Source organism: Halichoerus grypus, chromosome 11 (assembly GCF_964656455.1).
Source record: "Halichoerus grypus chromosome 11, mHalGry1.hap1.1, whole genome shotgun sequence".
NCBI classification, from domain to species: domain Eukaryota; kingdom Metazoa; phylum Chordata; class Mammalia; order Carnivora; family Phocidae; genus Halichoerus; species Halichoerus grypus.
The window spans coordinates 38,182,099-38,207,816 of NC_135722.1; the positions used below are offsets into that span (position 1 = coordinate 38,182,099).

A 25,718-nucleotide genomic window follows, 5' to 3' on the forward strand; every position below is an offset into this window, starting at 1 on the left:
CCTAAGACTATTTCCATGTTGGAATGTTTCCCAGTGTCTTAGTCAAAAGACACGATACCAGTTCTAGAACTATCACATAATGACTGGACGTGGAGCTCAGGAAAACTTCCGGCCCTCAGGTCTGCTCCGTGAGGCTCAGTATGGAAGCGGTGATATTTTTCTAAAGTTACAAAGTGGTTGTTATAGATACAATACAGCGGAAGCCATCTTTCCAATGCTCAAAATACAAGGCATTGTGCTATTCAAAAGGTGTGGGCGAATAACAGATTTCTACAGTTCACCATACCCTGCCTTGCACATGGGAAATACTCAATGAAATTTGCTGGTTTAAAATAGATTTTATATTTCAAGGATGCTCAGCAACAGGCTTGCTTCTAATAATTTAAAATTAATCAAAACCCATAAAAGGACCCCAAAAAGACACTGCTAGACTGAAAAATCCATTAAAAGGTCTATTTAATCGGAGGAGAATTCCCTGCGGAGGGGGGGAGGGGTGATTCCCAGTGTTTCCTCCAGGTTTCAGTTAAGCATTTGAATGACAGGCATGAGTGTGACGAAGAATGAGAAGTGGTTTTAAGCAGTGGTCTAAGTGAAGATGCTGCCCAAAGATCAGAGCCGCCACCTCTAATTTCTGTTCCCATCTCTGAGCTGGGCCAGCGACATCCCCAAGGAGGAGGAGTTGGGTGACAGGTCTGAGGAACTTTGCCTCTCTGCAGTACGATTCAGTGCAATTGAATGCGCTTGTGTTGACCATCTTCTGTGTTGGGGCTGGGCTGGGGTGGGTGGGGCGCGGAGAGGTAGCACTAAGGCAGGGAAGGGTGGGGAAACAGGGAGAGCCTGTGTCCTCGGTTTACTTTTGGGACCGAAATCTCAGTGCTGGGTACCTCCAACTCATCACAAACTATATAAAACTGCTGTATGACCCAGAAAATGTAAGGGATTCTTCTGACCTGGCTTTGGTTCCATTCTGAACAAGTTGGTCATTAAAATGAGCCCGACTATTGGCAGGGAGGGCAGTTTACCCCCAGGGCCTGGTGCTCCCTCTGGCCAGGCAGATAGGTGCTCAGCAGCCCAGGCACACAGGCCATCCATTAGAGATAGGGGAGGGAGGCCAGGGGGCAGGGGAAGGAGACAGACAGACAGAGATACAGAGACAGAGACAGAAAGAGAAGAAAAGTGTGAGCATGATCACTCAGCAGGCAAATAGCCGTAATCCTCCTGAAAGAGGTGGAAACAAAATCTTGGAAGAACACAGACTCAGAAATCCTGGGAATCTGAAGAAGGAAATAGAAGAAAATAGCCTCTGTCTTTGAGATGGTTCAAAACCCAGCTCTGGATATCACTTAACTTCTCTGAGTTTCCATTTTCTGCACAATCAAATTAAACTAAGGCCACCTATCCCAAAGGGATTTGTCAGCATCCAAGGAGATAAAGTACAGGAAGTACTTTGTAAAGCCACATAAAACCATACAAATATGTGGGGCCTTTGAGAAAAGGCCCAGGGCCAACCCCGGTGGGCCACAGGCAGATTTCCTGCTAAGCACAAGTGTAATGAAGAAAGTCCAGAGGTCAGAGTGGATAACAAGGTGCCCAGGAGTTAGAAGATGGTTAATTTGCTTTACAAGAGGAAGGACACAGACAGGGAATATAACACACAGGAAACACAACTCCCGCGGCCGGCAGACTGCCAGGTATAAGCCTGCTGCTCAGATGTCTGGGCGTACTGTAGCCAGGGCTGGGCTTCACGGCCAGAGACAAGTGTGACGGCTTCGAGTGTGAAAAGCTGCAGTTACTTGTCGCAGTGAAGAAAAGCAGGAGGGGAGGCAGCGATGGTCATGAGGACCACGGGGCACGGGAGCCTTTTCTGAGCCTCAGTGTGGACCTCATCGTGCGAAAGGATTGAGCACGACTTGTGGGCTGTTTACTGCCCTGTGCAGGCGTGGAACAATATTCGCTTATTTGACTATCACAGAAAGTCCCGTGAGTGGTCATTCTTCTGAGGAAGAAACGAAAGGAAAGGAAAGTAATTACTCAGGGTCACGTGGCCAGAAAGTGGGAGAGCCAGGATCTAAACCAGGGCGCAACGTGCTCTTTAAAAACACGTGCTAAGGGCCAAAATAGAACAAAGTGAGTTTCTGAAAGTAAAATCCGGCCACACATCAGAGATAATTTCAGGAAGGGTGCAATGGAACCCGCGTGTCACAGCTGTGGGTTTGGTGGGCAGGTGTGTCTACCCGGAGTTTTAAGGGGACAAGTGCCAACACTCGGGCTTATTTCTGTGCTGGGAATAAGCAACCTTGGCTTCCCAGGCCTTGCGGAGGGGCCTCTGGATAGGGGGCTTCATTCATCTGTTCAGGAGCGTAGGACGAAGCCACTGACCTTGAGTATCCCACACGGGGAAGCTGAAGGGCATGGTCTCCCCGGGGCCATGAGGACTCTGCTCGGGCTGGCTGCTTCCCTTCCACGTCCCCATCGCCAGCCAGGTCAGCTGCCAAGTGGAGGCTGCCAAGTGGAGGAAGCAGCTGTCCTGCGGCTCAGGCTTAGGACTTTGCCTGACTTGCCATCTCTGGCTCCAGGCACCCCGATCCCCACCCCCTGAGGGAGCTCTCTCCTTGGCCTGGCTGCATCTGCACCTCAGGGCAGCACGTTCCGAAGGCCAAGAAACAGAGCTGGTTCACAGTCTGAGCCATGAGGGCCACGGAGAAGAGGCCAGGAAAGATGTGCTTGTTTTAAGAAATTGGATTTAAAAGATGATGACAAAATAATAGTCATCATCATAATAGTAATAAGGAAAGCAACAAAATTATTAAACACCTGCCATGTATTACACATTTGTATATTTAGTGCCTTAGCTATTATGATGATCTTATCTAACCTGGAAACAACCTTTGACGACAAGCCTTCTCATCTGTCTTTACATGCATGAGGACAGGACACTGGGCTCAGAGATTTTGAGCATTTTGCCCAAGGTCCAGCAGAGAGCATTTTTTTGAGCCCTGGCCTGGTTCTCTCCAAAGCCCGTGATGTTCCACTCTGCTCTATCGTCTCTTCTACCGGGATGAAGAGAGTAAAGAAGAGACAGTGTTTGAGAGGGGACTGTCACTGGGCAGCAAGGTGAGGCTCTAGCCACTGTTCAGATCCCTACATCTGTCTCAGGGCTTGAAGGATCCTTGAAGGGGCTTCACAACATTGCAGTCACATGGGCAACCATTCCCAGCTGAGCTAAAGTCAAGGTGAAAGGGAACTCTCCAGCCTCAACGGAGCGCTCTCCGTGTCTGAAGAGCAATGACTCTTAGGGAGGCTTTCATTTTACTGAATGAAAGTCAGGTTCCTGGATACTCCCACCCATGAGTACTCTCTGTCCCATGGAGAGACAATGGGGCCAATCAGAGCTCAGTGCCCATTAACTGGGAAGTTTGGTTAATGGAGGGGCTGACCCTAGCCCCTCTCCAGCGTACTGTAAGCAGAGACATGGGATATAGAACGAGCTTCACTCGGGTCTGGATTGCAGCTCTGCGGCTTACTAGCTGTGTGATCTCAGACAAGTCACTCAAGTTCTCTGAGTCTCAGTTTTCTCATCTGCAAAATGGAGATGACTAATTTTGCTCTGTGGGGCTGTTGTATTAAAGATAGTACATACAAAGCAACCAACACATGGTAAACAATAAATAGTAGCTAATGTTAATATAAGAACACAGCTTTGGAGTCAGAGACCTAAATTCTAATCTAGCCATGTGACCATGGGCAACATAATTTCCCTAGGACTCCGTTTTCCCAAAAGTTACAAAAGGCAACTTTTGTAAGAGTGCCTACCTTGAAGGTCTGTGAAGACAGAATGAGATAAACCACAGTGCCTGGCCCAAGGGACCCCACACACTTCAGCTTCAATAATAACATTATTAGATTGGTAATGACTATCCCTTACATTCCAGATACAAGCTCCTATGATACAAAATCTTGGCCTCAGCCAGTGTAGACAATTTAACTCGCTGTGCAGAATCAGGCATCTAAAAGGATGACCACATGAACCAACACTGAGCTGAAAATGGCATCATAACTAATAGTCTCTGCTCAAAGTCATGGCCTAAGGTTCCCTCCCACATTCTTTAATGGATCTCTACAAAGAAGAAACTGAGTCACTCAGTGCCCATTTTATCTCAGACCCCACCCACTTCTGCCCTAAGGGATCACCTTTCAGCTCCATCATTGATAAGCAACAGACAAACAGTGAGTGCTGCAGTAGGAAGACGGAGCCAAGATGCACGGCACGGTTATCTTTTAAAAGTTCAGACTGAGAATGTGACAGTTCAGAGTTATTGCAGATCTGATTAGCTCACATTTTAGAATACTCAATGGTTTACAAAGTGATTTGATGTACTTGAACTGTTTCAATCCTCCCAGCAATATAAAACAGATGAGACTCTTATGCCCCTTTTAGAGAAAGGTTCCTGAAGTTCAGAGAGTTTCGCTGGTTTCCCCAGATCACACAGCTTTGAGGAGGCGAGACGGAACTAGAACTTTGGCCTCCTGCATCTGATCCAGCACTTTTCCTAGTACCCACTATGGCACATGCCCAGTGTAACTGTTCCCACAGTATCATTCGTGAAGAAATTGACACAGGTAGTCTCTCACTGGGATCTGGGTATCCAAAAGTCTGGGACCCACCCTCTTCCTAGCTGACGTAGTGAAGCTTGCAATCTATCTCATCGTCAGGAACCCCAGACTGTCCCCCGTTTCAATCCTGACCCTCGACTTCATCAGTGACAACGCAGCCATCTTCAGGACCGGCCCCAGGGAGCAATGCCAGGTGATGTGATGGAGATTGTGACCCAGGTGGCAGATGGGGCTGAGTAACGTGCAAGCCTATATTTGGCATCCTACCTTCCATGACCCTTGCCTGTGCCAGGCAACACCGATAAACAAATGACCCATCCCTTGGTATCTTGCCAGTATAAACTCACATTCTGGGCCTGGCTAGTGGAGTGTTGAGACACAGGAATTCCAAAGCAATGTGGGAGCCAGGACTTAAATGGGCTTTCAAATCAGTGACTTAATTAGCAGATTGGTGCTATTTGAATAACCTGAAGTAAAGGCGGTAATGATGCCTTGTCTTTGACTAGCTCCTCGATACTACTTTCAATTCCATCATATTTCACCCAAGGTCGAGGTCACAAGGTCAAAATTAGAACCCATGTCTTCCAATTCAGGATGCTTTACAACATGCTCTGCCTTTTGGCCTTTGAGCAGCAGAAGAAATCAGAGATGTCTTCTGTGTTTAGCCTCCGTAGCTACATTTCCAACTTTAAAAATGGAACTCAGCACCTGTTTAATAAAATGCTTACGGATTTCTATTCTGGGTTTCAAGTCCTAATATATGTATGTCAGATATTTTATGATCACTTAAAAAATAACCTGTGCTAGGATCTATTACCTTGTGAAGAAGGTATTATCTGTAATCTTATCCTCACTTTGAAAAGTATCATGTGTAGGCAATTGCTGAATGCACATGCACACATCCTCCCAAGGGCCATCTCTGGCTACCATTAATTTGCAGGACATGCAATGAGATTTCCACCAAAGATTTGAGATAAGAAATTTGACCTAGGCTTGTTTTCATTGAAATTTTCCATCTCATTAATTTCACAAGTGTCACTGTCTCATTCCCGGATATACATTACATTTCTCTTCTATTTTATATTATGTTACAATCCAGGATCAAAGTGAACATGAACAAAATTATGTGATTCTACTCTTTTCCAAAGAATGTATCATCTTTAATCAGAGAAGGGTGAATCTTAGTAAAAGAAATTAGCTAAGAAAATACTCCCAAATGTTTACTTCTTTTGCCTTACCTGGTTTGTAAATAAGGGGGTTGTTCAATCTTGAAGATCTATTCCAACCATAGAGACCTAAAAATTTTTTTTTTTAAGATTTTATTTATTTATTTGCCAGAGAGAGAGAGAGGGAGAGTACAAGCAGGGGAAGTGGCAGGCAGAGGTAGAAGCAGGCTCCCCGCCAAGCAAGGAGCCCAATGCGGGACTCGATCCCAGGACCCTGAGATCATGACCTGAGCCAAAGGCAGACGCTTAACCATCTGAGCCACCCAGGCGCCCCGAGACTTAAAATTTTTAATGTAGTCAAAAATAAATAATTTGGGCTCTTTTAGGAGATATTAAGATATGCCTTTCTGTGTGCTCTTTTCTCTGCCTGAAATGTCCTTCCTCCTTTTCTCTATCTGGTAAACTCCTATTCACCATGCAAAACCTCATTTGGATGTGACAACTGTGATCCTCTAATAACTCACTGCTTTCATCCCCAGTCTAAACATGGGTAGCCATATTCTCCTTTGAGTTTGCATGGTACCCTCATAAGGTTCTTTTTTGGTACAGAGTATTCTGGTTCCTGCCTCTTCCTCTAGAATGTGGACTTCTCATTCTAGGTGACACAAATTACTTATTTTTATAAGTTTTCTTCCCCTTGATCCATACCAAGTACCCAGTACAGAACTTGACACATGATCGGTAGGTAGTAAATGCATGGTAAATGAATGCATGTAGACTTGATACCAAGCCTTTTCATTTCAAAATCCATTATTCTTTCCTCTAGACTAAACAACCTGAACTACAGAAATAGATGCACTAAATGTTTCCTTTAAAAAAAAAGTTTAAAGTGTATTTTCTGAAATTTTACTGAATAAAAAGAAGAGCCAGCTTCTACAAGAGGAAGCAGATAGGATGTTCCTGGCTAATCTCACACTGTTTTTGTAAGTGGGAAAGCTCCTTACAGGGACATTTAGGTAAGGATGTTCCCTTCGGTCCTGGTATCAGATTCAGTGGTCTGTTTGCTATTTACCTTCTGTTTCTTAGCAAAACCTATTTTTGTTATGAGGCTGGAAGGCACAGTCCAGACCAGTTGACATAGGAGGGCTTAGTGTTAATCGCCAACTATTATAAGAAGGTGACTGGCTTCCCAGAAGGGAAAGAGAAGGTCAGAAGCAGCCACTTGGAAGGGCCTGATAGTGCTCGGTGTCAATGACAAGATGACATACCAGCCTTCTTAGAAATCAAAGGATCTCAGAGGAAATTCAGACCCCTGGAGCTGGCAGGATTTCAGAAATGTCACTGAGTACGGATGCCTGATTTTAGTTATGCTCTGGGAAAACTGACAACTGGATTCATACTCATGCACAGACGCAGAAAGAGAGGGAAAGTTGTTTTTGGATGCCCCTACTTGTCTGGTATCTCTCACACAAATGTTATCTCGAGGAGACAATGAGGGTCTGGGGCTGTGACTATCAGCCGCTCCTGCAGCCGAAGGTCCTAGAAGGGTATGGGAGGACACGCAGCATCATCACCTGCCTCCTGTGATCACACCTGGCACGGTGAGCTCTGCCAAGTACCTTCCTGCACATCGTGTCATTTGGTCCTCTATACACACACGGGAAAGAATGACCCTCTTCATAGTATAGGTGGGGAGACAGACGTAAGAGAAGCCACGCAGTTCATCTCTGTCCACGGCCCACGACGGTAGTCCCAAGAGCAGAAGGCAGGTGTCCAGACTACTGAGCTAGTGTAGCACCATTGTAGCTTATTGCTTGGGTCTGAGGGATAGGAGGAGTCTATTTATCATAGATTTTTATCAGCAAGATTAGCTAAGGCTTTGCTACCCAAAGGGTGGTCCCCTATGAGTAGCATCAGCACTGCCTGGAGACTGTTAGAAATGCAGAATTTCCTGCCTCACCCACATCTACCAAACCAGCATCTGCAGAGTAGCAAGATCTGATGTGATCTGAGAAGCACTGAGCTAGATAAGAAGATATGCCATTTTCATAGATCATCCCCACTTCCGATGGAATGTTTAAAACCTTAGATGCAAAAAAATATTTAATATTTGTATATAATTTCATATACACAAAATTAGCTCATCTATTCCTTCTAAGAACCCTGTGCGGTACATAAGGGCCAGTGCTACTGAAATTTAACAGAAGAGGAAACGGAGTCCTAAAGTAGTAAAGTGACTTGCTCAGAGCCATCTGAGTGTCCGAGCTTTTTCAGGGATGTACACACAGTAACTATTTGCTGAACGAATGGATGAATGCATGCATGAATGAATGAATGAATGAACCACCAAACACACTGGGGCTGGATCCTGGTCTTGAGACCACAGTACTACCAAGCACTTGCTCCCTCCTGAGGTTACCTACATTCAGGGTATTTGCTTTATATCCTGTTAGACTTGACCTTGGTCAGAGGGTCTTCAAGATGCCAAACTGGGGCGGAGGAGCAAAATGTGGAGCCTGCGAAAAGACAGTCTACCACGCAGAAGAAATCCAGTGCAATGGAAGGAGTTTCCACAAGACCTGCTTCCACTGCAGTGAGTTTGGTGAACACCACGAGGGCCCCACAGCATCCAGAGGGCTTTGCGAAGTTCACATTTACCCACAGATACTGTATATTGGTGGTCCTCAGGCTCTGGTCCCGGGACCAACAGCAGCAGCATCACCTGGGAACTTAATAGAAATATCACTTTGGGGGCGCCTGGGTGGCTCCGCTGGTTAAGCGTCTGACTCTTGATGTCAGGGTCATGAGTTCAAGCCCCACATTGGGCTGGGGGCTTGGAGCCTACTTAAAAAAAAAAAAAGAAGAAGAAAGAAAGAAATATCACTTTGGGGCCCCTCGTAAAAGGATGGTGTTCTCCTGAGCACCCTCTCGCCAATTGCTTGCCCAGCAAGAGGCCATTACCCTGCCACTCAAAGTCAGAACAAGCTGGCCTGCTGCTGCCACCATGGTGAAAACCTTGACCCAGTGGCAACATTTACAAAGTGTGACTTGCCAGAGAAAGGAAGCCATTGCTTATCTGGAGCCAGGATGGATCTGGCTCTATGTTGTTCCCACAGGCCAGTGTTACTGAAGCCAGCTGTGACTGGTCTTTCCAAAAGAAAGAACCTGTGTCAGGCGAGGGGCAATGTATACCAATTCTGTAATAGTCCAAAAGGGAAGAGTTTGGGGCCTGGCCACCAGTAGCCTGACAAAGGGTATCTTTACCATCACCTGCTGGACACAAATGCACAAATGTCAAAACTGGGGGGGGAATACAAACCCTGGGGTCCACCTGGAAGTCTGGCTTTGCCTGACCCATGACTTTGGACAAATCATTTCTCATCTCTAAGCACGTGCAGCAAAGCCGGGAGTAGAACCTGTACCTTTAGACCCTCAGTCCAGTCCCTTCAACATGACTTCATTCTAGAGTTTTCAGTGGCTAGTCCAGGTCCAGGAGAACAGTCTTTTTTGGCCACTTACCTTTCTTGCTTTGCTCCTGTAGGTCTGGCTTAAGGGCTAGCTTTGCTGGACATTTGGCAGACCTCCTCCCCACATGGTCCCCCACACCACTGCCATGATTTAGCCCAGTGGCCGCAAGGCATCACACTGCCCCAAACTGTTTCACACAGAACTTCAAGGATTGGGCTCCATCTGTTAAAGCATGGAGGCACTTTGTCCTTAAGCTGCCAGAAATAATAATGTTTTATCTGCTGCAGGAGTTTCCATGATCTCTTACCTTCCGCAGCAAACAGAATTCTTATGGAAGAGCAGCTCTGAGTGACTGGGTGGGCAGATTTACTAAAGCTTTGGGTTTTGAGGTGGGGAGGGGCAGAGGGAGAGGGAGAGAGCGAATCTTAAGCAGGCTCCATGCCCAGCACGGCGGATCCTGATGCGGGGCTCAATCCCACAACCCTGAGATCATGACCGGAGCCGAAATCGAGTTGGACGCTTAACCGACTGAACCACCCAGGCACCTCAATGGGTAATTATTTTTAAGTCATCATACACATCCATCAGATTCAACATTATTACCCAGAAGTCATTGCTCAAGAGTCCCTTCTATAACCTTCTGGCTTTTGTCCAGAAACAGCTAGTGCTCTTTAAAACGAGTAGGCGCAAGGAATAATGGAAAGACCACTGGAATTAGAGTACAAATGACTAGGGCTTGAGCCTGGGCTCTGCCATGTAATAACTGCGTGATCTTGGGCAAGTGATTTCACCATCGTGAGCCTCAATTTCCCCATCTATAAAATGGAGATGACAGTATCCACCACACAGGTTGTCACAAGATGAAAACTGGGGTTCTCGATCAGGCCTCTATTCTCCTCTGATCAACTTTAATATCTGAGTGAGAACAGGATGTGTAGGGAAGCTTTCCATGGTCAGGGGTGTCTTGTTTTCCTCAGGTAGCAGGAAGACCCCCTGTTCAATGGAGCCATGGTAGAAGGGATGTGAGTATTTACTGGTACATCCCTTTTAATCCTTTAATATTTTCCTTAGAACTCACGGGTGGGATGAGGATACGAGCAGTACACATTTTTGTGGTAGTGGACAGAAGGATCCCGGAGAGGAGCATGCTTTTCTATTTTATCACCCCAGAACTTGCCTGTCCACAGGCCAACCTGCAGTTGTCATAAATAGGCTTCAGAAAAGCAGAGCCTACCTTAGCTTGTCCCCTGGCCAGTTCTCCAAACTTCTAGACAAATCTTAATCCTCCTTACCAGTGCAGTCCAAAGACATATAATGCAAGCTACAAATATACATTTAACGTTTCTAGTAGGCATATTTTTAGAAAGGTATAAAGAAGTGACATTAATTTTTAAACATTTTATTTAACCCAATATATCCCAAAATTATAATTTCCACATGTAATCAAGATACACATTATTCATGGGATATTTTGTATTCCTTTTTGTTTGTACTTAGTGATGGAAATCGATGTGCATCTTGCACTGACCACACATCACATACATGGCGGTGAATGGCTACAGGGGTGCCTGGGTACGGACGCTGGTCAGGACCCGGGACGTGGCTATAGGAAGGGCCCAGGCATGATGGGGCATACACAGTCCTGGAGGGATGGACTGGAGCAGGGGGTCAGAGGACCGGAGGCCAGTCATGGCTCTGCAACTTACTGCTGTAGAATCACGGACGAGTCACTGACCATTATTCACACGTGCATGCATGCATTCATCTACTCACTCATTCATTCATTCAACAAACGTTTACAGAGGACTAACTCTGGGCCAGGCCCTATGCTATGTACTGAGGTTATTAAAATACAAGTGTTGCCCTCAAGGAACTCACAGTTTAGAATATCAATGAATATTGGAGATGTTTTTCTGGAGACTTGTAGTGATAGTAATAAGGGTGGAGATAGGTAATATACAGACTTTTTAACACATACAATGTTGACATAATTGTTTAATGAATTTCCATTCACTTCCCCATCCACACAACCACCAACCCCTCATCCACAACCTTCTCTTCACCCACTCTCATATTCAATTACTTTATGTTTTTAAATAAAATACCATTTGAGGAAGGCATATTACCCTGTAACAACTTCATTCATGCTGGATTGCTTATAAAGGTCACTTGAACTGGTTAAAAACAAAAAAGGAGGCAAATAAATTGAATGCACATGTGTTATTCATTCTTGGGGCTACGACCTCACTATTATAAGCAGTGAGTACCACAATAAACAACCTTTAAGAATCACTGTTACAAAGCAGTGCAGCAAGTTATTAAGTTATAGAAATCCTACATATATTTTTTTAAGATTTTATTTATTTATTTAGAGGGAGAGAGCACGAGTGGGGGTAGGGACAGAGGCAGAGGGAGAGAGAGAATCTCAAGCAGACTCCATGGCGAGCGCCAAGCCCAATGTGGGGCTTGATCCCACGACCCTGAGATCATGACCTGAGCCAAAATCAAGAGTCAGACGCTTAACTGACAGAGCCATCCAGGCGCCCAGCTACATGTTCTTTAAAGCTGCTCAAATGTTATGCTAATAGGAACTTCTGGTTGAGATATAAATTCCGGGTGACAGCCTCCTGCTCAGGTACAAACAGGGCTGCCCCTCAAAGATGCAGACAGAAGTGGGGAGCTGGAGAGCTGAGTCCGCTGCCTCAAAAAGACACTGGTGATAGGGAGATGCTGATGGTGAAGACGCAGAGGAAGAATTTGGATACAATCGTTTCCTGAATTTGTGTGAGGTTAGAAAAAGGAAACTCTCCAAATCAACATATTATTGATCTATATTATTAAATTAAATATTATAAGTAGATTTTTAATACTTTCATGTACATCCTTAAAAGTTTATTTTTTTAATTCAATTAGCCAATATATAGTACATCATTAGTTTTAGATGTCAAAAGTTTATTTTTTCAAATTGGCAAAAAAAAAACCTTTTCTATATATCTTCTTTTTGGAAAATGGAGGCTTGTCTTATATACTTTATATTATGGGGGATACTTTATATTGGGTAACCAGTGACCAGGGGGCTTAAGCCAATATAAGCCTAAGGGTCTATGAGATAGGTCTACCCCTTCACCACCTCCCGCTTCTAGAACTGGATCAAAAGTAGCCTCAGTGGTAACTGACTCCTTGCATATCAGAGTGCTCTTCAAAGTAGGTAGAGAAACTGCTTGCCACTGATTCTGATATGATTAAGGAAAAATAAACTCATCCCCAGCCTCAGCGCCTTATCCTCTACCCACACCTGCACACACAGACACACACTTCCCTGGTGTCATCTGGGCTGAGACACTCAGGGATTCAGGTTGTTTGGATTCAGGGACAATATTCTCAGCTGGTCCAAGACCACACAGTTGGTTCCGATCCTGGCCTCCCCCTCTTTCTAGCTGGGCTCCGCTGAGCACTTTCTGTCCTTTTTCTGCTTCCCAGCTTCCTCACCTGTGAAATCAGGGGTGCCGTGGAGCCCACAGCTCAGAATGCTCTGGTCAGGAATCAAAGTTGTGCTCCTGGCCGGGGGCCCCTCTTGCTGGGTCTCTTGGCCCTGAGCATGGCATCAGGGCTTCAAGGAAGTGGGGGAGGAACTGTGGCCCCAGCCCCCTGACCCTCCCTTCTCCGGCAGTGGCCTGCAGGAAGGCTCTCGACAGCACCACGGTGGCAGCTCACGAGTCGGAGATCTACTGTAAGATCTGCTACGGGCGCAGGTATGGCCCCAAGGGGATCGGGTACGGACAAGGCGCCGGCTGCCTCAGCACGGACACAGGAGAACATCTGGGCCTCCAGTTCCAACAGTGAGTTACTGCCCCGCTTCTCCCAGCCCGGTAGAGCCCCAGCTATCAGGACAGTTCATTCTGTTCCTATAGCAACGTTTTCTGCAAGTGGGAGAATGGACTCTATTGTTGACTTGCCAACAATAGGAATACTCAGTCTGACCAAGTTTTAACAATGTGTCATCTCTCCCAAGACTCTCTTCAAATTATCTGCCTTTCTAAAGGGCAATTACTTTTATACCATGGCTCTTGGTTTGCATGTCAAGAGAAAACCCAGAAAGTGCAGATTTTCCATTGTTTGACCTTTGCTAAAACTGCATGGAGTCTCTTTTCTTCCCCTTTGAGCGTTTCTGTGTAAATCACATAAATATGGCAGGGAAGCAATGGCCATTCGCTGTGGGCTTGTCACTAAAAGATTTCTTCCCTCGGGTTGTAAGATGACTAATGTCCACATCACAGGAAGGGTGGGTCTGCAGGGAGGGCAGTGGGCCTCAGGAGTAAACAATCAATTATGACTGTCCTCTGGGACCCCTAGCTGCCTGCTGACAACACAGTGCTGACGTCCCCCCAGCATGATGAAGGGAAGCTGGGCTACCACCCCGTACAACCTCCATCTACCAGGTGGTCTACTGTCTCGATGATCTTGCTGACTTCCCGCCTGGAACTGAGTACAGACTGACAGCCACTTGCCCACAGTGTTGTCTGGCCAGCTGGTTTCCAGGCTCAGCTCCACAGTGGGACTAGGCAGAAAGGCCCACACGAGCCAGTGGCCCATGGAGGGTTCCCCCCCAGAGGGCAGCAGTTAGACCATCTAAACTGTCATCTGGCCCCTTCCAAAGAGAGTAGCCCATGGTACAGCCTGGGAAAATGATGCAGCGATGTATGATTAGTCATTTGAATTTTTCTCATTACTCGATCCCAACTGGACACTGTTTAGTGAAGAAAGATACCGACCGCATTCTGGGCCATGCATTGCCCGAAGCCCACTCTTCTCTGTTATGGCTTCCTTGTGACGTTACACCAAGAGGAATAAGAGTCCACAGACCTGGGTTTGGTCCCAGCTCCACCAGTCATGAGCTGCCTGACCTTGGGCAGGTACCCCTGGAACCCTTGCTTTCCCCCAGCTAGCCCTGCCTATCTTAGAGGTTATGATGAGATGCAAGTGGTAAATGTACAAGGAAACACCAACAGAGATGGAAACTATGGGGGGTGGGGGCGGTTCCTGTGCTTCTATCTTAGATGTTGCTCGACATGGGGACAGGTGACCTTTTGAGGCAGGATGACAACCTGAACTGTGACAAGGACGCATCAGCGTATTGGACTGTGGTTTGTTCACTATCAGTTGTCGAGATCCCATCTTGCTCTAAAGTATCTTCACGACTCACTCAGTAAAGCAGACCAGTAGGCTTCGAGATGGTACAGAAAAATCTAAACACTAGCAACAATACTAACATGACAACAACACAAGCTAATGCACATGGAACACTAGCTAAAGGCTTAACGACAGAAAGATTTAAGCCAATGAGAGCTAGGTTTGCTAGCCCTTACTCCATACCAGGAGACACTCAGACTTCTGAGGGCTTTCCTCACGTCCCCTCATCAAACCATCTCAACAACCCTGTGAGGAAGGCAGCTCCTTTTTCCAGATGAGGAGTCTGAAGCACAGAGAAGTTAAGTAACTCACTCACGGTCACACAGCTAAGTCCTCTTTGCCAACAAGGTCTATAGGTTTCATTCATTCGTCTGTTCCCACCAGGTCCCCAAAGCCTGCACGCTCAGCCACCACCAGCAACCCTTCCAAGTTCACCGGAAAATTTGGAGAGTCAGAGAAGTGCCCCCGATGTGGGAAGTCAGTCTACGCTGCTGAGAAGGTGATGGGAGGGGGCAAGGTAAGGACTGCCAGGTGAGCCAAATGGGACAAATCAGTTGGGAGGAGTGAGAAAGGAGAGTAGGAACTGTGCGCAGGTGGGAGCCGGGCCCTTTATTCTCCTTTGCTCCCAGGAGCCACATTAGGAGCCACCCATCCTCACCCACTTTCCTGGGCTGTGGCTGCCACTCAGCAGAGCCCTTGGAAACTAAAACTGGTGCAATTCGATGCAACAAGCCTCAGTCCACTAGGCGGAAGGCACCCAGCCAGAAGCTCGGAGATACAAAGGTGCACAAGCCCCTTGTCCTTCAGTGTCCAAAATCCTTCCAGAAAGGTGTCAGACCTGTGAGCTCGTCACCACTGCATAACTCAATCAGCACCAATGGGTAGAGCAGACCCCTCACAGCAGCGAGAAGCATCCTTGCTCCCAAGCATCTTGGCAGTCGGGGGAGTCATCCGATGTCTGAGACAGGACCGCACACTTGGCTCTACACCTCTGGTTTCAGGGTATTCACCAGAGGGTTCGGGCCCAACAAAGGAAAAGGAAAACCCGTTTATACTAAAGTGGAGTGGGGTGGGTGGAAATAAGGGCCCTGGAGAGTGTCTGACTTCAAATATGAGGGCAGTCTCCACCCTCCACCTGACTACTTGAAGATGTATGAGAACCCCTAGGCCATGCCTGGTGGACAGTGGGTGTGCAGAAGCAGGCCATCTTGTGACGATCCAAGCCAGGCAGCTCTCTTCCATGACATACACAGAGTTCAAGCAAAGCCGAATTACCTGGCTCATCGCCTTCTTTCTTCACTTCTTTTCTTCTTTAACTTTATATTATACAGTGTAAATGAATGTATTCAGTGCCCCAAGTCCGAGTTCCTTTCTCTCTACTTTATTCCTTGATCTTCTAGAAGGGGGAAGCCCTTTTCTATTTAGTCTGTTCTGAAGGAATACATATGGTGATCACTTTGATAAATTTATTTGTAGGGGTTCTAAGAATTGCTGGCCGAATCCATAGCATCTCATTTTCTTTGAACCCCTGGAAAAATTATTCTGGGGTCAACTAGATACATGAGTGGTTAAGACAGTGGCACTCCTTTATATGCTGCTGGTGAGATTTAACACGGACACAGAATATGCTGCCCCCCACACTTACATAGCTCTCCCGCTCTCCTGCACCCCTCAGCCTTGGCACAAGACCTGTTTTCGCTGCGCCATCTGTGGGAAGAGTCTAGAGTCCACGAACGTCACTGACAAAGATGGGGAACTTTACTGCAAAGGTGAGTGGTTTGGGGACTCTCTTGAGAGGTTTTCCCAAGAAGGATCCTTAGAGGGTAAGTTGTGGTGGCCAGGCGGCATGGCTGCTCAGCCTGAGCAGAGTTTGGGCTCTTAGGATGGGGAGCAAAACCACCAAAGGGAAAGAATTCTCCCCGCCCCCGGCCCAGCTCTGGTCCTCCATTAGAGCATGTGGGAGGGACCGGATGCTTGCAGATGCTCAGTGGTTCAAGGCAGCTGGGTGCCTAGGGGCAGAGACGAGGAGTTCTGGAAGAGGCCACAGGACTCGATAAACAGCATCACATGCCCTTCTGAAAACCCAAATGCCCTCTGTCTACCCAAGTGGTAGTTACGGGCGACTGCGGGAAGATGAACTCTCTTTAGTTCATTAGATTAAATAATAGTTCATTAGTTTAGAGAGTCTGACCTCTCTTTAATTAATCAAGACATATCTAGATCCTTCCCTCCCTCCCTCCCTCCCTCCCTCCCTCCCGCTCTTGCTCTCTCCCTCCTTCCTTCCTGACGTTTCTGTTTCTAATGTTGCATATCACTTAGCGATCGCAGGGACAGCACTGAGAAACAGGTTTTCCTTCTGGTTCTCACAGCTCTAGCCCCAGATGCCTCCATGGTCCCTTTGTCTTGTGGAGAGGTAGGAAAGGTTAGCTCTCTTCTGATGCTACAAAAAGGAAGGGATGCATTCGGGCCAAGGCAATGTGACCTCAACCTCAGAGCCTCTCCGGGGCCTATTGTTTCTCAGTGGGGCCTGCCCACCCTTGCAAGTAATGATGGTATCCCTAGGTCTCCAACTGTGTGTGTTGGAATGGAGTGAGAGGAGCGATGGGAGAGGGGCAGAGGCAGGCCATTCCTAATCAAGACTGCAGGATGCCAAAGCTTTGCCCACAAGGAGACAGAATGCGAAGGAATGCACTATCCCACGGGAGATGCCTTTTCCTGACAGCGGAGGACACAGAGGGTCCTCAGCATTCACAGGCCAAAAACCCTAAAATGTTGCTGCAGCCAGCAGAGAGATCGACCCGTAGACAAATAATCGCATTGCCAAGGGAAGCAAGCTCCGGTAGTAATACAATGCAGTAGCATACAAAGAGGCAAGTGAGCAGCTTGGGGTGTGAGGGAAGGCTTCTTAGAAGACAAGCCTCCTCTGGTCTTAAGGGTGAATGTGGACTTTGGTGGGGGACAGCCGAGGAACAGGGAGCAGTGCGTGCAACGGCACCCCAGCCAGGGCACCGTGGTTCATCCCAGGGACCGCGGGTGGTTCTGTGTGCCTGGGGTGGCGGGAAGGAGGCGGTGGCAAGAGGGGACGAGGCTGGGCACGCAAGCAGGGGCCATTTTATCTTGGCTCAAATGACAGAACGCCTGTGAACACTTAGTCCTAAGTGCCCGTAAGTATGAACAATTTTTATCAGCAGATCGAAAGTCAATGTAGTTCAATATACTTCAAAGTTAACTTATGAACACAGGTATGACAAGGATGCCTCTCACAGGTGAAAGGACTGTCCAGACCCCAGGAAGCGCAACTGAGGTCTAACCAACCCATTCTCTCTCCCTTTCACCCCCCTCTCGTTCACAGTTTGCTACGCCAAAAATTTTGGCCCTACAGGTATTGGGTTTGGAGGCCTAACACAACAAGTGGAGAAGAAAGAGTGAAAGGTGTGCTGAACTTCACCGGCCTCGAGCATTTGCCATGTTCTCCTACAGGACGGATAGCCTTGCCCGATCATCCTCTCGTGGAGGGTCGGCCAGTATTTCTCTTCAGAACTGATCACAGTCTTGACCCAAAGTTAGAAAACACTTTTGGAAGAAAAGTATTAAAAGTTTAAGCTGTAACAAATGTTTTATTATTTCTGATACCTGGGGTGGGAGAGGCAATAAATAAATGTTTTAGTGGCACTTTGTGTGTCTCTGGATCTTTTCTTTAGAATAGAGGGAGATTTGAAAAAAAAAAAAAATACAGAGGGGTTTGCGAAAAACTCACTGCAAAGGATGTCATGAATCCTGGTGTCACCTGGGGAAGGCGTGAGGAGGAGGAACAAGAGGCCAAGGAGAGTGGGCTTCCAGAATCTTTCCGCTGAGCGGCTTTCTCGCTGCTAACAGAGAAGGAAACGGGGTTCCAGAGGAAGCAGACAACAGGAGAGCAAATTCTGGAAGGAACATCAAAACTAAAAAAACTGCTGAAGAGTCAGTCCTTTTGTCCTACGATGGGCTTTGCAATCTTCACACATTTCATAAAAACCCGGACATGGCAACAAAACACGGAGTTTGCTTCTATGTTATAAACAACGGGAGGATGATTTTCTTTTATTCTGGGACAATTCCCTAGGGTTTAGCAATTTTCTGAAAACCTCTCCTACGTCAAATTACCAGCCTCAACCGTGTTTTTGCAGCCAATTAAAAATGTCTCTGTGCCTCCTCAGCAAGTTCTTGGCAGCCCAGGCGTGCGCATTCTCTGCTTTTAACAACGACCGCATCTCTCCCGCCCCCATGCAATTCTGAATTATGGGAGGAAACGAAAGCAAGTGAGTATCTAGACTAAACCACGGGTTCCTCTATGCTCCAAGTCTCAAGAAGGCTTTCTTTAAAATGATCACTTATTTGGGGTTGCTGTCATAGACAAAACCCCGCACTGACTCTATTACGTATTTATCTACTAGTTTTTTGATGCTCAAAATGCAATTACATTTTGTCATTTTCTCTATTGGATTGGCATTAATAGAATGGCTCAGAGAAAAACAAAGAGCTGGCAGAGGTTGTGTCCCATTCCACTTTCAAAGAGGTAATGTAGACATATGCTTTCTCTGTCCAGAGACCCCTGCTGGGTAATTCAGCCACAGAGTTCCACCAAATGACCTGAGGGTGGAAATACTGTACACTTTACACTCTCTGGGGAAGGCAGCACAGGGCAATTGTTTTTAATTTGTAAGCTTTTGGCCAGAGTCGTCTGGGATCCCATCAATGTGACTCGAACAATTAATAACACCAGTGAGAAACTGAAATAAATCAATCAAGTCCCCTGTAGCCTGCACGGATTTTAAAAGCAATACAGTCCCTTGGCCTTCACTAGGAAGTCCCCTACCCTAGAGACTTCCAGGCTTGCAGCGGGGTAAGATACGCACGTGAAACGATCACCGGGCAGTGCAACTTTCTCCTCCTTCACCTCATCTCACAGTTACCAGCCCCACCACCCATCCACCCGGGAGACTGAGCTCAAAACTCGAGCCATCCTTAGCTTTGCCCTACCCCCCCCCACCCTTGCCTCACTCCTCAAGCCTCCTTGATTCTGACTCCAAAATGTCTCTAGAATACATCCCTTCCATTCCTACCCTTTGGTATACATAGTCAGCGAGGGCTTCCACAATGAAGCACCATGGGCAGGTTTGGCTCAAACAACGGAAATCACATCTGCACACTTCCAGCGGCTACAAGTCCGAGATTAAGGTGTCAGCAGAGTTGGTTTCTTCTGAGGACCTCTCCCCTTATCTTATAGATGGCCACCTTCTCCCTGTATCATCACATGGCCTTCTCTCTGTGCATGTCTGTGTCCTAATTTCCTCTTCTTATAAGGACACAAGCCTTTTTGCATTAGGGACCTTGAAAGGCTTCATTTTAATTTAATTACCTCTGTTACGACCCTATCTTCAAATAAAATCTCATTCTGAGGTTCCGGGGGTTTGGACTTCAACACATAGATGTGGGGCCAGGGGGAGGGACAGAATTTGGCCCATAACAGTATATCATATAAGGACTTTCACAAGTTGACTTTGGACTCACCCTTCAACTTAGCTTTAGACCATCTCTTCCAGATGAGCTCCAGCTACACTCAGATTTGAAACTTTCCAAATAGGCCAAGCATCCTCACCCCATCATGCTTTTGCTAATGCTGATCTTTTTGCCTGAAACGCCTAGAAGACGGAGCCCCACCCCCCGCCCCCATCTTCACCACCCCACCCAGCTTCTCAGCCTGGCGAACTCCTATCATCAAGTCACGGGTCAAATGCCATCTCCTCTGCAACATCTTTCCTGAACTTCCTGAGCAGAATTAATCCACCTCTGGATACACAGCCAGTATATAAGTGACGCAGCACTGCTCTCTCTACATTGCGATTTTGAATTCCCCTCCGCTTCCTTGTTAAAATGTGACATGTATGTATTCATGGTGCTCTAGAACAGTAGGCACTGTGTAAACATTTGTTGAGCGAGTGAACTGGGAGTGTAGGCTGGACTACAAGCAAATTCTGCTAGAATGTAATAGAAGAGATTATTATGTGCAGAGTGAAGGAGTTTGGAAATGAAAAAAAAAACAAAAACAAAGCAAAACAAAGAAAGAACCTTATTGTTGTTTAGCGGTCTTTGTGTTTCCCCTCAACTTCCTGGGCAATGTTCTACATTTTCCAGGCTCATCTACCATCGACTGGGACATGGGACATGGGACACGGGACTTGAGGCCCCCAAGACCTCCAGGACAGTCTCCATTCTCTTCCCACATCTGTGGATGCAGAAGGGCCAGGAGGCCCTGAGGCTCTAGAAAATGGTGGGAGCACTAGCTGGGAGGGAGCTTGGGTCCCTGCAGGTTAGAGTGTCTGCAAACAGCTATGCGGGCTGTTAACAAGAAGGGGAAAGAGGGCTTCTGTTAAGGCAGTGAGATGTGGGGGGTGGTTATTACTGCATGAACTCCCTGCACTGAAATACTCGCAGCTGTAATACCAAATGTGCTATACCCAGAATATTCCACTTCTCGCTGCTCAGTGTACAGCCTGTCTGCTAAGCCACAGGGAGCATCCTCAGGATGCTAATAATTGTGGAAGGGATTCAAATGCAATCTCCGATAGGACTACACAGATATATGGGGAAAGGAATGAAGTTCTGGCATCGCAGGGTAAGAGTCCCACTCCCCTGGCCCCGACAAACCAAACAAGCCCAAACCTGGCCACTTCGCCCCTAAGCTACCACCCTTCTCCCTGCTCCTCTCAAAGCCAAGCCATAGGACTCTGTTCCATCTGGTCCTTACTGCTTGCGCATCAGGCTTCCAAGTGCCCTCCCTGCTGCCCACCCCACTCCCCGCTGCCACGGCTCCACTGAGCCCACCACTACCCTCCTAGCCACAACGCCCATCTTTCTTCAGTTGTCCTCTCCTCAGCTCCTGATGAGTGACTCCTTCCTCTTTGAATTCTTCTTGAATTCTATGCCACTGTACTCTCACCTCCCCGCTGGTCCCTCCTCCTCATCTCCAGTTCCCTAAATCCATATTCTGTAAGGTCGTGTTCCTGCTCCCCGCCCCCACCCCCTCATATTTTCTTCGTTTGCATGAGTTGTCATCTTTGGTCTCTTTCTAGAATTGATCTTCCCATTCCAGGTGGGCAACTCCCCATTTCATTTGCATCTCATTTTTCTACCTCTTTCCTGTGACAACCTCATCCATCTGTGTTCATGACTCCCATCCATGCCCCGGTCTCTTTACAGCTGCCTTCCAGACTTTTCCACTGCACAGCCTGCGATACCTCAAATTCAGTAGCCCCCAACCACCAAACTCATCACCTAGTCTCTCCATGGCTTTCTTTACTTCTCAGAAGAGCACTGCCACCCTCTCATTTACTGGGTTCCAAGTCATCTTGAACTCTCCCTTCCCTTCCCCCCACATTCAATCAGTAATCTGCGCCTTCATCACTTCTTGCCTAGAATATTATTAAAAGCTTATCTCTAACATTCTACATCTGTCAGGGTCCAGTCAGAAAAACAGAGACCACACTAGGCTTTTTGTTTTGTTTTGTGTTTTTTAACAGAGAGAAAATAATGGAATTGACGAAGCAGGTGCTAATCTTTTTCAAAAAGTAAAGAGAAGCACACTGATTTAGCGCAGAGATGGGACCTGCGGGAAGCAGCCTCGACAAACAAAGAGAAGAGATAGGAGCGCCCTAATTCAGATTCCTCCAGGCCAGGTTTCCCAGGGCTAGGAGCCAGACCTCCCAGCAGACAGCCCTATCTGGGTCCTGCTGGGGCTTCTAAGGGACAACAATGGAGGTGGTTTGGGGAACGCAGGAGAAAAGCTAGACAGATTCCAACTGTCACCATCAGGGTGAAGGGCCACCATAGGAACAACACTGAGAGGACTAGCTGGTAAGAAGAGCGGAAGGAAGTTTCTTCTCCCCTCCTCCTCCTCTACTGGCCAAACTTAATGGAAAATCAGCTGACAAGGAAAACTGTAGTTTTGAGAATCGTAGTCCCCAAACACAGAACACAGAGTATGGAAGGGTGAATATGGCACATTTCCTTACCTCTAGTCAATTTTCCGAAGATTCCTGAATTAATAGCATTTATCGAGCATTTATTATGTGCCAAGTAGAATTCTAAGCACTTTCTAGATTATTAACACATTTAATCCTCAGCACAATGTCTGGAGATATCTACTATTATTATCCACATGATACAAATGAGGAAACTAGAGCATTATAGAGGTAAGTCATTTGTTCAGGGGTAAAAGGCACTTATAATTGGCAGATCCAGGACTCAAACCCAGGATGCCTAGCTATAAAACACCGACTCTCAAACTTTTTTTTTCTTAAAACTCTCCCACGAACGTGTGCCTGAGGAACAGCCACAATGGAATGGTGGGGTAAGAGTCCTTACGTAAATGATTCCCAAACTGTATCATGTAAATGTAAGAATCATTTGGGGAACCTGATAAAAACTGAGATTCCAAGACTCACTCCTCAGACCTCTGGAAGGTCTGAGAAGAGGAATCTGAATTTTATTTTTTTAAAGATTTTATTTATTTGTCAGACAAGCAGGGGGAGCAGCAGGCAGAGGAAGAAGCAGGCTCCCTGCTGAGCAGGGAGCCAGACACGGGGCTTGATCCCAGGACCCCGGATCATGACCTGAGCCCATGATCCGAAGGCAGCCGCTTAACCGAATCAGCCACCCAGGCATCCTAGGAATTTGAATTTTAAATAAGTGATCCCCAGACACCACCCCCATCATTATCCCAGGCCTGTTATTCTCATGTAAATGGTCTATGGACCCCAATTTGAGAGTAATTACTTGGCAGGGGTTGGTGAGAGCAGACAAGAGGATATAAGAGGACTTTTTACTGACAAGTGAGTAAAGAAATAGCTCATTATTGCTCACTTAAATACAGCTCCTTAGCTTAACATTCAAGGCTCCTGGAGATCTAGTCCCAATCAACAAGTCCAATTTACTGACCAAGCTCCCCACTTTAAACACCCTATAAACCCAGCCTATCATGGTTCTTAACTACACTTCAGACTCTCCCATTGTCTTCACTTGTAGAGTTCTCTCCATGACAATGCCTTTCACTTCCAACTCCCTATTTCCAAACTAAGTATCACTGAAAGACCCTTTCTAATGCCTTATTGTCCATAAACACTTGATCACATCCATTGAGGCTCTCTCCAACCTCTAAACTCTAACAATATTTTATTTGTACCCTTCTTACGGCTTTTAATATTTTCTACATTATACTATAGGCTCATTTATCTTAGCTTTCCCTCTAGACTGCAAGCTCTGTGATTACTGTGCCCAATTAAATGTTTTATGGCCTGAAAGACCTATCATGGTGTTCAATAAATACCTATGGAATAATTTAAATTAATGAAATGTGCTTTCCCTATTACATGTCAATTAGAAGTGCTGGAATATAGTTGTTTGGAAGGTGTGAGGCGGGGTATTTGAATTTTAAACAAGTAAGCCCCTGCCCCATCCCTGTAATTCTGATTAAATGGTGTATGGACCATAATTTGAGAATACATACTTGGTAGTCTGAAGAGAGAGAAAGGGAAAGAATATAGCTTGAGAAAGTCCTTCTGTCCCCCAGTAGAGAATCAGTCTTCAAACAATTATGATCACATCACATCCTGCTTAAAAACCATTCATTCATTCAATGAATTTAAATGTTTACTGAACACATACAGTGTGTCAGACGGTATTCAAGATGACCGGCACTCCTAGAGTTGCAACCCCATTTAGTGTCTAAGTGACCTTGGAGAAGACAGGAACTTCTTTAGGCTTTAAGTTTCCTTATTTGTAAAGGCTCTATAGAGGAAAGAATGGACCCCTGGAAAACTGAAAGGTCAATGTGGTTCCAGTACAAAGCGTGGTCCAGAGTGAGACTGGTATACAAAATACGGTTATATTATTCAAGACCTTGGAGGTCATGATGAGAACTTTAGCCTTTACCCCAAGAGCAACGGAACCGTAAGTAATGGTTTTCAGCAGGAAGGGGCCGTGCCCAGGGGCATTTATATACAATACCAAGAGTTAAAGTTGAATTCGTTTTCCCTCCAGACTAAGGGAAATTAGCAATTACAATCACATCAGTCCAATGTTTTGAGGATACAAGTAAAAACAGTAATTAATCTTTAAGATTTCCTCTGTTCAATTTTCTAAGTAAGATGGAAAACTAAATTAAATCTTGCTTACTGGTGTTAACAGAGAGCTCAACTCATTCCTGGAATCACGAATCAGTTTCTTTATGTCCTATATACACCTTTTCTCAATTTAAGATTCTAAAAGTGTTAAGTGTCAGAAATGAAATCTCAACTACAAAAAAAAAAATTTATTAAGTGTGAAAGCAAAACAGATACATCTATTTAAATATTTTTTACATATTTATAGATAAAACAAACACAAATAATTTATCAAAAATTACAAGTTTAAAGAATAGGTACTATTTTGAAACAACCAATAAAGTATTTGAAAATACCACATTTTATCCATAATTAGTGAATATTATCTCCAAAAAAATGTAACTTGTATTTTCTTGTGAAAAATATAAGTTTCTTTAGATGTCTGCCAAGATTGTTCAGGAACAGTCCATCCTGCTAAATCTAAAAGTGTAATGCCTTTATTGAGAACTTGTTTTTACCAAATAGCTTTAAAAACCACCTGCATTTTCCTTTGGGCTTAGGTGAACTCTGAATCTTCACTTCACTTGCAGACCACAGGGCATCAACATAAACGCTAGCAGGTCAGAGGGAGAGTCTGGGGTTGCTTTTCTTCATACGGAGCGAAGAACCTTCTCCTTCGCTGGGTGGAAGACCATGGTGTATTGTGACGTCCAATCCACGGCACAAGGCTTCACCAAGCCGAAGCAACCACACTGAAAGAAATCTGCGAGGTTCTGTGTGAGCCCAAGGCTGCCAAGGAAGGAAGAGAACACATCTTACTACATTTCCTGTTTGAACATTCATTCAGACCAGGAACATTCACTGAGAATTTATACAAAGTCCTTTGAAGATCCTGTAGCAGGAATCCAGAGGTGAATCAGACAGGTCCCCAGCTTAGAGGACATTAAAACTGAAGCCCAGTTCCATTTCTGGACCTGAATCCCTATTTCGAGATTCCCTGGCTTCTGCCCAGCAACTTAATTTCCTTCTGAGTCCCCCACTCACTGGAATGGTGACTGCCATCAATAAGTGTCCTTCTTTCCATTCCCATTGCCCTGATTCGTATTTTGATGATCTCAAAGGCCAGAAAGGCCAGAAACAT

The 25,718-nt window shown here is 46.0% G+C and overlaps 2 protein-coding genes across 5 annotated transcripts in view; one reads left to right on the top strand and one right to left on the bottom strand.

Annotated features, from left to right (window-relative positions):
* The window catches only part of ZDHHC13 (zDHHC palmitoyltransferase 13), a 100,479-nt gene that overhangs the window by 28,792 nt on the left and 45,969 nt on the right, over nt 1-25,718 (bottom strand). For 3 of the 4 annotated variants that reach the window (XM_078058312.1, XM_078058311.1, XM_078058314.1), the window contains one exon: nt 24,772-25,366. The exons of the other annotated variant lie outside the window; for it this stretch is intronic. In XM_078058312.1, coding sequence (XP_077914438.1) covers nt 25,228-25,366 — 139 coding nt within the window. In that variant the 3' untranslated portion in view covers nt 24,772-25,227. Of the gene's footprint in view, nt 1-24,771; nt 25,367-25,718 lie in introns of those variants that run through there. 4 annotated transcript variants of the gene reach the window in all.
* CSRP3 (cysteine and glycine rich protein 3) lies at nt 8,246-18,110 on the top strand. The gene is made up of 5 exons (XM_036077552.2): nt 8,246-8,373; nt 12,919-13,087; nt 14,823-14,955; nt 16,114-16,207; nt 17,791-18,110. Exons 1-5 carry the CDS (start codon nt 8,262-8,264, stop codon nt 17,865-17,867), a joined length of 585 nt encoding a protein of 194 aa, XP_035933445.1. The 5' UTR covers nt 8,246-8,261; the 3' UTR covers nt 17,868-18,110.

Coding starts and splice junctions, on each gene's coding strand:
- CSRP3 (XM_036077552.2), top strand. CDS start 8,262: ATGCCAAACTGGGGCGGAGGAGCAAAATGTGGAGCCTGCGAAAAGACA. Junction 13,088..14,822: donor CTGGGCCTCCAGTTCCAACA/GTGAGTTACTGC, acceptor TGTTCCCACCAG/GTCCCCAAAGCCTGCACGCT. Junction 14,956..16,113: donor AGGTGATGGGAGGGGGCAAG/GTAAGGACTGCC, acceptor TGCACCCCTCAG/CCTTGGCACAAGACCTGTTT.